This window comes from Hyaena hyaena, unplaced genomic scaffold (genome assembly GCF_003009895.1).
Source record: "Hyaena hyaena isolate Hyena2069 unplaced genomic scaffold, ASM300989v1 scaffold_57, whole genome shotgun sequence".
NCBI classification, from domain to species: Eukaryota; Metazoa; Chordata; class Mammalia; order Carnivora; family Hyaenidae; genus Hyaena; species Hyaena hyaena.
The window spans coordinates 2,951,370-2,965,481 of record NW_024080690.1 but is presented as its reverse complement, the minus strand read 5'-3'; the positions used below and the strand labels follow the sequence as shown (position 1 = coordinate 2,965,481).

Below are 14,112 nucleotides of genomic sequence, written 5' to 3'. Positions count from 1 at the left end.
GATGAATATTAATTGTAAAATTATTTGGGGGTTTTTTTTTTTTTTGGTCTTAATTTGCATTACCTTTTTTGTTGTTAATATCTATCTGGTAATATAGGGACAAAGTTTTGTTGGTATGAATATGTCTGAATATATGGGAATGTAGTTTGGATCTTTCTTGAGTAATATAAACAATTCATTTTCTGAGGCAGAAAATGAACTCCATCTTCAGTTTTTAAAAGGATGAATTCTAACAAGAATTTTAAATCTTTAGAATATAGTGAAACATGTTAATGTGAACCATTTAAGTAGTTATTCCTTTAAAAACTGTTTTTCTGATTGGGATTAAGCCATAAATGGACTCGGTACATAGTTTTGGAAAGTAAGAATGGAAAGCGTGTTCTGTCTGCCTGCCTTGTTAACTGTGACACCCTCTCTCTCTTTATTCCACAGTCGTGCTCATTCTCCCGCCTTAGGAGTGCACTCTTTTTCAGGAGTGCAGAGGTTCAACCTTTCAAGCCATAATCAGTCTCCAAAGAGACACAGTATTTCTCATTCTCCGAATAGTAATTCTAACGGCTCCTTCCTTGCACCAGAAACAGAGCCAATTGTTCCTGAACTTTGTATTGACCATTTATGGACAGAAACAATTACTAATATAAGGTTTGGAGTATATGTTTTTATATTCAAAGAAAAATGTTGATGAAAGTCTTAGAAAATACTTGGTATTTTGCCTGAAGTTTCCTTTTAATTTTTTGATGTAATTGGTTATTAATAATGTAAAAATACAGAGGTAAATACTAAGGCTGTGTCAGTTTCGATAGAGGATATTAATGATATTAAAGTGATTATAAAAATATTCTTTTACCATTTCCTGTTTCTTAGTAGTAGTAGTAGTAGTAGTAGTAGCAGTAACAGCAGCAGCAGCAGCAGCAGCAATCTCTCAGATTTGAGGTGTTTGATGTTTTAGAGAGGTTAATGATGTTTCTGTAGATTAAGAAACTTGGGATTTTATAGCACTTTTCTAAAGTTTTATGTTTATGTTGGTTGAGTGTCAGCTTTTGTTTTTATGAAACACAACTCAGACCTCTGTTCTGTGTGGTCTTTCTCTTTTTATGTTTTCTTTAATCATTCATTAATTCAGCCCACTCCAGTGTGTGTGCTAGTGGCTGTGGGTTAACAGCAACTTGCTCACAGTCCCTGTTTAAAAGGAGACAGCTAAAGGATGGTGACACAAAGGCGGTGCTAGTAGGGCTTTGGGAGGATGAACAGGTGTTTGCTGGGTGGGAAGGGAAGAAGGACACGTAGGCAGGGGAATCAGAAGTGTGAATATGTGATATGTATAAATACTTTCGCTTTGCTTGTGCAGGAAGGAAGGGCAAGTGCTGAGAAAGGGGTGGCTTGAGGGTGGGGGGGAGAGATTACCCTTTACAGATGTTCTGTTTGATGAGGGCTGTTAAGAAGGTGCTTCATATGTGCGTCATAAACTCAGGGGCAAGAGCAGAGCAATAAATGTGGGAGTTGGTGGCCTATAAGTGGTGACTGAGGCAAGGGAGGTGGATTGGCAGTTAAGGAGGATGTGGACATTGGGTTCCTGGAGGGCCTGTGGATGAGCTTGCAGTTGCAGTGGTTCTGGGAAGCTGGCATCATGCAGTAATCATGGCACATGTGGTGTATAGGCCTCTTCCTAAGGAGAAGGTTTAAACATTCAGCATATGCTCATAAGGGGTCTCATACCTCCAAATAAATAGTCAATCAGGTGGTATAGAGTCAGAAGAGGGCTAGGGACTGAAGTCTTGGAAACTTAAGCTTTTGAAAGTGAAAAGAGAAAAGAGACAAAGCTGCTACAGAGAGACAAAGCGAAAGAGCTCAAGTGGGAGAAGCAGCAGAAGTGTCATGGGACATGAGAAAAAGAACCTTTCAGGAAGAAAGCTGCTAGTATTGCCACGTGCTGGGGAAGTGTGGCACTAAGAGATGAGCTCAGAGAGGGAGGTACCTGGATGGCAGAGAGTTCACTCGTGACCTTGGCCAGAGCTCTTGGAGAGGGGCTGTGGAGTGGAATGCAGTGGAAGAAGTAAATGTGGACCGATGAAGTGAACGTTGACATACAGATTATTTTAAGGATTGCCTTTGAATGGGGATGAGGAAACAAAACTAGAGGGAGTCTCAGGGTCAAGGGAGAGTTTTGTTGTTGCTGAGTTACATTAGAGAATATTAGTCTTCATGACTGAATATCTCTGTGCATATCCCTGAAATGTAAGGACATTTTACCTAACCCCAGTGCCATTTTTATACCCAGCCAATTACCCAATAGTAAGTCCTTTATATGGTTTAATATTCAGCCCATCTTCGTATTTCAAGATTTTTATCTTAATGTGAGAAAGTAGGCTGTAAGGACTATACCTAAAGTATGGAAAGCATTGAAAAAATACAGGAGAGAGGAAATGATGCATGGAAATGACGAATGGAACAAGGAACCCGAAAGGAGCACAAGTGGAGGAGAGATTAGTCTTTGGGGGGAAGATGAAAGACAGTGATGGTTATCAGATACATCAGGGCAGGAGGTTGGACTCAAGCCTTACGGCCACATTTTCTCAGTGAAACAGAAGACAAATGCATTTTTTTAGATAAGGGTTAGGAAATGTGTATAGCTGGAGAAAGGTAAAGCTGTGAATACAGTGTTGAAATAGCTTTTCTGTTTTTGTTCTTTATAAATAAAAATTTCTTACATTAAGAAATCGTTTGTCTTTAAATATCTATTGGTAAATTGGTAAATATTGCAGATCCTTATTTTGCAGAATAATGGTCTTCAGTACCACTCCAGAAAGAAATCATTGAGACTTAGAGGTATGGTTTTAAAAAGAGGGATGAAGTAGAGCCTAATCTGAGAGAGAGAATAGGTAGGAGAGGTCATGGTATAAGTCTGACCCCTGATGGCCTATAAGGGCTAGAGATTCAAGTTTATATTGCTTTGCAGTAAGTAACTTTTATAATATGGAATTAAAAAGGTCACTGACATTAATTAAATTTATTATAATTCCACAAAAAGTTGTGGAATGGACTCAGAATCAAAGAGCTGAAAAGAATCCTAGAGATCATAAAGTTCCAATCTTAGAAGTATTTTTTTGGGCCTTCACTGTAACTGCTCAGCCCAGGTGGTTTTAAGATTTCTTGCAGAATATTTTCATTAATAGTTACCATGGTAGATTTTGGAGCCAATGTTGACAGTTACTTTATTAATGTATCTACTGCAGAGAGAAAAATTCACAGGCCTCAAAAGTGTTTATTACGTCTGACCTATGTGGGCAGAAGTTCTTGTGCTTTTTAGTGGAGTCCGAGTTCCAGTTACGGTAAGTGTGTAGATTTCCCATTGATTCTGTGTAAGTAAATTTGGGCTGCTCTTTTTTCTTTTCTTTTCTTTTCTTTTCTTTTCTTCTCTTCTCTTCTCTTCTTTCTTTTCTTTCTTTCTTTCTTTCTTCTCAAGTAGCTTTATTGAAATAATTAACATACCAAAGAATTAACATGTCTTAAGTGTACAGTTAAATGATTTTTTTTAATTTTTTAATTTTTTTTATTTTTATTTTTTTAACAAATAGTTTATTGTCAAATTAGTTTCCACATAACATTCAGTGCTCATCTACAGTTAAATGATTTTTAGTAAATTTACAGGGCTAATGGAGCCATCACTGTAATCTAGTTTTATAATTTCTGTCACCTTAAAAATATCCCTTGTGTTTGATTTGTAGTCTGTCTTCTCACTCCCAACCTCAAATAACTACTTTATAGGATTTCTGTCTAATAGGTCTGCCTTTTCTGGAGATTTTATAGAATCATATACAATGTATTTTTTTTTGTGGCTGACTTCTTTCACTTAGCATAATGATTTTTATGGTCTACCATGTTGTAACACATATGAGTTCTTTATTCCTCTCGCTGTGTAGTAGTCCTTTGCGTGGACATACCACATTATGTTTATCCATTCATCGGTTCATGGACATTTGGTTTGTTTCTACTTTATGACCATTGTGAACTGTGGCCCAATGAACATTGGAGCAGAAGTCTTTGTGTGGACATCCAGATTTCTTTTTTCTTGAGAAGATACCTAGGAGTGGAATCGTTGGGTTGAACAGTAAATTTATGTTTAAAGATATTGCCACTGCTTTCCAAGTAGGCTGTGCTATTTTGTATTCCTGCTGGCAGTCTATGAGAGTTCTAGTCTCTTTATTGTGGACAACATCAGATATTGTCAGTCTCTTTGTAGCCATTCTAGTGGGTGTGAGTGTTTTTAATTTGTATTTGTCTAATGACTTACGATGTTGAACATCTTCTCATGTGCTTATTAGCCATTTATTTGTGTTCTTAGGTAAAATGCGTATTCAGATCTTTTGTCCACTTATTTACCTTTTTATTTTGAAATAATTATGAAACACAGGCAGTTGTAAAATAGTAGGGGGGGTGTCCTGCATACTCTGCACTCTTTATTCACCAAAGGTAACCTCTTCATAACTATAGTACATTATCAAAACAAGAAAATCGACATTAGTACAATCCACAGACCTTATTCAGATTTCATCAGTTTACACAGTACTCATTTGTGTGTGTTTGTATGATTCCATGAAGTTTTCCCACATGGTTTGTGCAAACACTATAGTCAAAATACAGAGCTTCTTTATTAATTCAAATGTGTCCCTTATGCTACTCCTTATAGTCCTGTACAACATACCTACCCACCCCTGTCCCTGCCCCTAGTGACCACTAATCTGTTCTCCATCTCTATAATTCTGTCATTTGAAAATGTTTTGTAAATGGAATCATACAATATGCAACCTTTAGAAATTGGCTTTTTTCTGTCAGCATAATACCTTTGAGATTGGTACAGTTTGTTGCACGAATCAGTAGTTTGTTCCTCCTTTTATTTTAACATTTAGCTGCGTAAAGTTTCAAGAGAGTAATGATAAAACTCAGCTCATCTTTGGCTCCATCACCAACATACACGCAAAGGATGCAGCTCCAGTGGAGGTAAATGCAGACACATTTCTTGAGTTGAAAATCTTTATGTTTTATAACTTGCACAGGTTGGAAAATAAACTTTTTGTCTTTTTTACAGAAGATAGATACCATGCTGGTCCTCGAAGGCAGTGGAAACCTGGTGCTGTACACAGGAGTGGTTCGGGTTAGTAATAAATAGCATTTCCTCCTTTTGTAGGACTACGTCCTTGATCATTATTTTTTAATGTTAATTTGTTTAATATTTAATATTAGTTACCCCCTGGCTGTAGGATTTGGCAGAAAATTTTTCTAAGAGTTGAAAACAAGGTCTCCCATTTAGGTTGGTTCCAATTTGGAGGCCTAGGACTCACTGCCATTAGATGGATTGGTGTACCTGGCAGATAGGGAACCTTTAATAAGTATAGATAGATAATTTTAAAAAACCCAAGTTAAGGGTTTTATAAAGAATGTAGTTTTGAAATTGACGTATGGGTAGCTTTGTTAAGTCTCAAAAGTTTTTGTAAAATTTCATTAAATGTATAATATGTTTAAAAAAGTAACAGTTGTGACATTTACATACAGAATAATATAAATTTCACAAGTTAAATTCTGAAACTTAAATGCATATACACAACTTGAAGAATAATGAAGTGACCCTTCACGTAACCACTACGCAGGTTAAGAACTAGAATGGTGCCAATATCTTTATAGTCTGCAGGGTGTTTCCTTGTTGCTGCCTTCCCTCCCTGCCTCCCCCTGGACAGATACCATCCTGCCTTTTGTAATAAATCGGTCCCTTGTTTTTATTACTAGCTTTTTTGCAATTATGTACATGTCACTAAGGAGTAAATTATTTAGTTTTCCTTAAATTGGAATTTTTATATACAGGATATCATACCATATAGTCTTCTCTGGACTGCATTATTTTTTTTTTTTAATTTTTTTTTTTAAGGTTTTTTTTATTTATTTCTAGAGAGAGAGAGAGCGTGAGCAGGGGAGGGTCAGAGAGAGAGGGAGTCACAGGCTGAAACAGGCTCCAGGCTCTCAGCTGGCAGTCAGCACAGAGCCCGACGCGGGGCTCGAACCCACGAACCGTGAGATCATGACCTAAGCGAAAGTCAGACTCTTAACCGACTAAGCCACCCAGGCGCCCCTGGACTGCATTATTTTGCTTAACATTATTACTATTTTTAAGTTTATCTATGTCGATGTGTAACTGTTGTTTACTCACTCACTGTTACATAGTGGTCCTTTGTATGGTTTTATCAAAACTTTTATATTTTATTGTCACTAGTGTTGTTTATGTTTCTTCTCATGTTGCCTCTAATAATGTTTAAAAAAAATCCTTAAACACATCTCTTAACTTTCAGAGTATATGCATATTCAACTTGGCCATGTGGTGCCAAATTGTCTTTCAAGGTTTAAGTTGTACCAGTTGTGTCTCCCTTTCCCCCGTGCCTCCAGTGGTGTATGAGCATTCTGAATGCTGCTTTACATTCTTGTGAATCTGTAGTTTTGTTTGTATTTTTTCTTTGTTTTTTTAATTTTTCTCCAAATTTATGTCTCGTTACAGCTAGGTAAGAATGGAAGTCTAGGTACCTCTCATGGCCTTTGCTGACAGGGATGGGGGTGGGCACAGTTTTTCCCATGGTGTTTGTCTGGAATAGGTTGGTTATTGTCTAAAAGTTTTCAATCTTGTTAGGCTATTCCTTTCCTGACTCTTGGGCCAGCAAGAACAGTATTTATGGGGCCTGTATTTTTTTTCTTTTATCTGTTCTCTTAATGAGATTGTGGTCTGCCTCAACTTCTGTGCTACTCAGAGGCCAACCCGAGAACTGAGTGGTGTTATAGATCTGTGTTTAGTTCTCATATTCTTTATGGTGTCGTTGTTGGTCAGTTTTACACACGGCTCACTTGGAGGCCACCTGGGATTTCATACACATGTTTAAGAAATCTTTTTTTGGAGCGTCTGGGTGGCTCAGTCGGTTGAGCATCCGACTTCGGCTCAGGTCATGATCTCACGGCTCGTGGGTTTGAGCCCCGCGTTGGTCTCTGTGCTGACAGCCAGCTCAGAGCCTGGAGCCTGCTTCAGATTCTGTGTCTCTCTCTCTCTGCCCCTTCCCTGCTCACTCTCTCTCTCTCTCTCAGAAAAAAAAAAAAAAATCCTTTTTTCTGATTCCTTCCTTTCCATTTTTCCTCTCACACTTCCTAGTTGGGACAGAGAGGAGTTACTGCCTTGTTATTGCAGGGTGGGGATGGAACGTAGTGCCTCACCCACAATTTCTTTTTTTTTTTTCCTATTTATTTAATTTATTTATTTATTTTTTTTTACAAATAGTTTATTGTCAAATTAGTTTCCACATAACACCCAGTGCTTATCCCCACGAGTACCCTCCTCCATGCCCATCCCCCTCCACATCCATCAGTTCTCAGTTTTTATCAGCATTCAAGAGTCTCTCATGGTTTGCCTCTCTCTCTTTCCCCCACCATTTCCCCTCTTCTTCTCCCCCTTGTTCCTCAGTTAAGTTCCTCCTAATCCTCCTATACGTGCAAACATATGATATTTGTCCTTCTCTGCCTGACTTATTTCACTCAGCATAACACCCTCAAGGTCCATCCATGTTGCTACACATGGCCAGATTTCATTGTTTCTCATTGCCATGTAGTATTCCATGGTATAGATAAACCACATCTTCTTGATCCATTCGTCCGTTGATGGACACTTAGGCTCTTTCCATGTTTTAGCTATTGTTGAGAGTACTGCTATGAACATTGGGGTACATGTGCTCCTATGCCTCAGCATTTCTATATCCCTTGGGTAAATTCCTAGCAGTGCTATTGCTGGGTCATAGGGGAGTTCTGTTGTTAATTTTTTGAGGAACCTCCACACTGTTTTCCAGAGGAGCTGTACCAGTTTACATTCCCACCAACAGTGTAAGAGCCTCACCCACAATTTCTGTGGACGAGGGAAGGAGAGAAGTATGCTGCCTTATTAATGTAGAATAAGGATGAAAGCCAGTGCTCTCCCCCTTCATAGCTTTTGCACACGATGGGCTGGGGCAGATGGGCTGCCTCTTGGTGGTGAAAGCAGCACTCTGTCCACAGTCTCTGCACCTTCAGTGTCTGAGGAGGGGAGGAGATACCACCTAGTTATAGCAGAGCAGCCATGCAAGATAGACGTGGGCCACTGTCCCTATGTTGGGGGAGGGCGCCACCTACTTCGTGCAGAAGAACGATAGAAATCTGCCCATAGTCTCCAGACCACAGCTCCTGATAAGGAGATTGAGGGCCATGGCTTTTTTCCTAGTGTTTTCCTGGAGTGGGGCAGGTATGGTGAAGCTGTTTCATCTTGCTTGTATGGTGAAGCTATTTCATCTTGCTTGGTCAGTCTTTTCTTGACACTTTGTCTAAAAAGAGCAAGGTTTACCTGGGGCCTCTTGGTTTACACCTGTGGCCATTTCTGGGTTGCAGGCCCCTTGCGAGCTTAAGACCTGCTTATGGAAAGAGTGAAGGAAACAAAAAAATGCCTAGGGAATCATCCTAGGTTATTCCTGGTTCTTTGGTCCCTAGCCAGTGTCTTCCACTGTATTAACAATTTTGTGCAGATTCTGTTGTAATTAGTGGGAGAAATAGCATGGAATGTGCTTACTCCATATTTTCATTAACTGGAGGTCTCTGATAACATTTTAAAAGTTTTCTTAAAAACGTTTATTTATTTATTTTGAGAGAGCGTGTGAGCAGGGGACGGGGAGAGAGAGAGGGAGAGAGAGAATTCCAAGCAGGCTCTGTGCTGTCAGTTTGGAGCCCAAAGTGGGCCTTAAACCCACAAGCCATGAGATCATGACCTGGGCCAAAATAATCAAGAGTTGGACACTCAACTGACTGAGCCACCCAGGCATGCTGCCCCCCACCCCCTATAGCTTTTTAAAAACTTTGTATATACTGATTTTCACTCTGATTTTGGTTTTTAATCCTGAAGATTTTGCTTGGGTGACTTTTATAATTTTTTTAGCTTTTGAGTAGTATGTTGACATAAATATGGATATTGTTAGAATTTCACTTGAATTCTGAATATTTCCTTTGAGACTTGTTGGGAGATTTCAGCCTGTGTGGATGTGAATTTTCTGAGAATCCCATGGGTAGGTAAGGTAAAGTTTTTTGGGAAAGAAATATTTGAGAGTTTATGAGGGAAGGCAGATTATGAGCTCAAGAGCACAGTTTGGATTACATTGGATTTAATTTCTGGAGCAGCACTCAGCCTAATTTTTTAGTCTCTGCCTGGAGACTTGGTTAATAAGATTACTGCTTACGGTGTCTGAAAGCTTAGTGTCCCTAGTGTCTCTACCACCAACGTGGTAGGAAAGTGTATAGTATATGGAATTTTGTACAACATTCTGACTGCATTCATTCACCTTCTTTCCTGCCAGAAAGAAGTCTTTAGTAATGAAGAGAAGGAATCAGACCAAGAGAAATTATACCAAGATCTTTATAGTTGGATGGTGGAATTTAATATATTATTAAGATTTTAATTCTTTTTTAGCTGTGTTTGGTGTGTAAAGTTTGGGAAGAAATTTATTTGGGAAGAAATATATGCTTGCATGCCAAAACATTTTTTTTAAGGATATGATACATTAAAGCCAATTTTTTCCCCCCACATCTTTTTATTGCTTACAGGTGGGAAAGGTTTTTATTCCTGGACTTCCAGCTCCTTCCCTGACAGTGTCTAACACAATGCCTCGGCCCAGCACTCCACTTGACAGTGTCAGTACTCCTAAGCCTCTTAGTAAACTGCTTGGATCCTTGGATGAGGTAAGTACTGAACTAGGTGTTGTCAAAAATTAATGGTGTTTTATTTTATTTATTATTTTTCTTTATTTTTATTTTTTTCATTTTTGAGAGACAGGGAGTGAGCAGGGGAGGGGCAGAGAGAGAAGGAGACACAGAATCTGAAGCAGGCTCCAGGCTCTGAGCTGTCAACACAGAGCCGGATGTGGAGCTTGAACCCATGAACCGTGAGATCATGACCTGAGCTGAAGTCAGACACTTAACTGACTGAGCCACCCAGGTGCCCCAGAAATTATAATTTAAGGTAGACTATTGAAACTTACGAATGAGGAACAGAGAGTACCACAGCGGGTTTGCTGATGGGAAGATCTATCCTGATGGGTTTATGTGGCAGAACCAGTGGCTTCTATCTGAGAGGCCTGTCTGACTTGGTGTGGACCTTGAAGATAAGCAGGATATTTGTGGATGGAAAGGGGCATTTGGGGCAAAGAGGAATCATACAGGCATGGGTGTGGAGACAGGTAAGTGTGGAACATTTTTTATGCATATTCATATTTCTGTCTTGTAGAATACAAGACTCAAGTCTGTGGAATGAATGAATGCTTATAAAAGTACAGGTAGCCTGGGTGGCTCAGTTGGTTAAGCATCTGACTCTGATTTTGTGAGTTCGAGCTCCACATTGGGCTCAGTGCAGAGCCTGCTTCAGATCCCTTGTCTCCTCCTCTCTCTGACCCTCCCCTACTCTCATTCTCCCTCTCTCAAAAATAGTTTATTTATTATTATTATTTTTTTAATGTTTATTTTTGAGAGAGAGAGAGAAGAGCCAAAGCAGGCTCTATGCTGACAGCAGACAGCCTGATGTGGGGTTTGAACCAATGAACTATGAGATCATGACCTGAGCTGAAGTCGGACACTTAACCAACTAAGCCACCCAGGCGCCCCATAAACAGTTCATGTACCGAAAAAAAAAAAAAGGACAAGTAGCTTGTTGGCTGGGGCAGAGTAGGGAGGGGGTAATAATAACTTGTTTTTGAGTGTTTTCTATGTGATAGGCACTGTTCTAAGTGTTTTATATGTATTAACTCATTTAATCCCTTAGGGTGGGTTTGTTGGGAATATTTTGGTCCCCATTTTGCAAATGAGTACATAGAGGGATAAGGAGGTTACCTGTCTAAACTCACATACCCAGTAAGTGTTATAGCTGGATTTATACTCTTACCACCATGCTTTTAAAGGCAGAGAGGATGAAAAGGTTTTTATTCTGAATGCTGTTGCCAGAACATTATAGGTTTTTGAGGATGGAATTATGAATGTTAGGATCTACATTTAATTTAATTTAGTTAATTAATTAAATGTTTATTTCTGAGAGAGCACATGAGAGAGTTCTGGGGGCAAAGAGGATCTAAAGTGGGCTCTGTGCTGACAGCAGAGTGACAATGTGGGGCTTGAGCTCATGAACTGTGAGATCATGACGTGAAGCTGAAGTTGGACACTTAACTGACTGAGTCACCCAGGCATCCCAGGCAGAATCTGTGTTTTAGATGTTTGTCTTTGAACTGAAGGTAGACCAGTGAAATTCCAAGTGTTACTTTCTCTGTTAATTCAAGAAGTGGGAAGAGGATTGGAGTTGTGCAGCATATTGGAAAGGAGGAGAGTGACCTGAGAGATCTAGAGCAGAGAAACTGGCAGAGTCTGTCGGCTAGTTGGTTTTGTGCTGTGCTGGGGAGAGGTGCTGGGGAACAAGACTCCTGAGTTCTCTGAGCAAGCGAGGTGGATACCCATCTAGGCTACCAAGCAGCCTGGAGAAAGGAGATCTGTATCTGGGTGCAGATGTTTAGGGAAAGTTCAAAGTGAAGTGTGGTACAAGCAGTTAATTGTATCAGTTAATGTCTAGGCCCTGGTTTTATTTTCTAAATATGTGTAGTGTGGAGCTCTTTCCCTTTAAAGCCAGGACATTTATGGAACTTTCAAAAGGGAGTAGGAAAAGAGTCAGTTCTGTATGATTTGGAAGAATTTTTGTCTTCTATAATGTAAAATTGTTCCCAACTTTCTTAGAATTCCATTAAGCTGTGGTGGTTAGTGCCTTTGTGGTAGTCATGAGGTCACAATATTACACATTGGCCAATGGATTTCCACATCTTTGGATGGTTGTGCAGCTCGACTTAGATTCAGTACCATTGGAACTCAGTTTTTGTGGCAGCTGTGGGACTAGAAGCTGTATTTAATAAATATACTTGATTGGCTGTCAGTGCTGACAAGATGTATTCATTTAGAGATGTCTTATAAATTGAATTATAGGGATATAGGGAAGGGTCAGTAGTTAGGACTGAATGTAATTAGTAAGTAAGATCAATTAAGTTTTTTGTTTGAATATCTGCAATTGAACAAGTAAATGTTCTCATATTTTCAAAACAAATATTTGTCTGTGGAGGAAGTACCACTGTGTACCTGTTTCTTTGCTTTCTCATTGTTCTCCTTTCTCTCTGGGGTCTTAGATTCTCGAGTCCTCTCTGTCCTGGCTGCCTCAAGTTTACATCTGTGTGTCTAGCCCTGTAAGGTTGTCGGAAGTGCTGCTGCCTCCTCTTCCTCTTAGCAGCGGCCTTCAGTGCACACTCAGAGTACCCATACTCCCTACCAAATCCTCACCAGATATTGCAAATGCTAAGACCAGGAAGAGCAGTGTAAGAAATTCTGGCTACCTCCCTGTGACTCCCTTCTCTCCTAGATTTTGGCCCCACAGTCTAGGTTGTCTCCATAGTCCTCCAGTGCTAGTGATCAGATGTTTTGCTTTTTCGCTGACTTTTTCTCATTGCTTTGGATGAGGAGCTTCGCCTGCTGTGAGGCACTTCTTTGTATCCAGAGCAGAATGATTTAAAATCATTGCATAAAATTGTTGAGTAAACCATGTGCAAAAAAAGTGTCTTCATCCTTCATTCCTCAAAAACTACTCCATATGTGTTGTATTTATGATTTTTTACAGGTGGTTCTGTTCTCCCCAGTTGCAGAACTGAGGGATTCTTCAAAACTTCATGACTCTCTCTATAATGAGGATTGTACTTTCCAGCAGCTTGGAACTTACATTCATTCTATAAGAGACCCTGTCTGTAACAGAGTAACTCTGGTAAGTGTATTTACTTTTTACAAGATTAGGTAACTCTTTAAGAAATATGACTATCTTTCAGATTTGTCAGAATGCAGAATTGTATCTGAAAAACAAAAACATTTTTTCATGATTTTGAAAATCCCTTGCTATGTGTTATTTTTGTACTTTTTTACTTTAAAGTAATTCTCAGTTTTTCTAAAGTTTCTTTATTAAAAATTATTGAAAACAAGTCTTGTACACAGCAGTTGAATTTTCGATTGACTTTTGTCTTTTCATTAAAAATTAATTTTCTTTCAGTGATGGTGACTCTTGTGTCTGTATAAAAATTAGACATTTCATTAAAACAACTTTTGGAAATATTTTCTAAGTGTTTATTTTTGAGAGACTGAGAGCAAGAGGGAGAGCAAGAGCGAGAGAGGTGGGAGGAGGGACTGGGGGGGACAGAGGATCCGAAGTGGGCTGTGTGCTGACAGCAGTGACCCCTGTTTGGGCTCAAACTCAATGAACTGAGAGATCATGACCTGAGCTGAAGTTGGAAGCTCAACCTACTGAGCCACCCAGGAGCCCCGGAAATATTTTTAAAATAAGCATAGTTATATAAGTTTCTGAAATTTGGAAGTGTTCAGTTCTGTTTAAAAAATAATTTGTTTTTCATTTACTTTATTGAATTTTGCTTTGATAGGCAGTCTTGTAAAGCATAGCATTTTTAAGACATTCAAAGACGTAGAATGCACAAATTCTACTTACTTGCTCCTATTTATTTCCATTCTTTCCCCTAGGAATTGAGTAATGGCTCCATGGTTAGGATCACTATTCCTGAAATTGCCACATCTGAATTAGGTATGATTGAGGTCACACCTCATTTCCATGTATTCTTAGTTTGATGGGTAAGATTTGTGATATTTGTGGATGTACAATAGTAATTGGGATTTTAAAATTTTTGCTATTTTTGAAGCTATGGGATTGAGTTTTTATTTTGCAGGGAAGCTGGGAAGAGCTAGGGAGCACTACTCAATGTCCACTAATGTGTGCTCTAAAGCTAGGGGTACACTAGTTCTGTGTCTCTTGAGATTTCTTATGTTGAAGAATCCCATGCAGTGAGATTGTAATATATGGACATGCCTCTTGTAAGAAAATCTGAGAAACAGGGAAACCTAAGCAACTAAAATAGTTTTTGGCATATGTGATGGCTTTTAATCATAAAATAAATCTCTCAGTTGTTACATAAATTGAGAAACTAACATAATTGCCTTAAT

At 39.0% G+C, this 14,112-nt stretch overlaps 1 protein-coding gene across 2 annotated transcripts in view; it reads left to right on the top strand.

Annotated features, from left to right (window-relative positions):
- The window catches only part of ANAPC1 (anaphase promoting complex subunit 1), a 94,236-nt gene that overhangs the window by 16,123 nt on the left and 64,001 nt on the right, over nt 1-14,112 (top strand). For both annotated transcript variants that reach the window (XM_039231746.1, XM_039231747.1), the window contains 7 exons: nt 433-642; nt 3,234-3,329; nt 4,908-4,998; nt 5,087-5,152; nt 9,643-9,777; nt 12,734-12,874; nt 13,636-13,696. In XM_039231746.1, the coding sequence (XP_039087677.1) occupies nt 433-642; nt 3,234-3,329; nt 4,908-4,998; nt 5,087-5,152; nt 9,643-9,777; nt 12,734-12,874; nt 13,636-13,696 (800 nt within the window). The remainder of the gene's footprint in view (nt 1-432; nt 643-3,233; nt 3,330-4,907; nt 4,999-5,086; nt 5,153-9,642; nt 9,778-12,733; nt 12,875-13,635; nt 13,697-14,112) is intronic.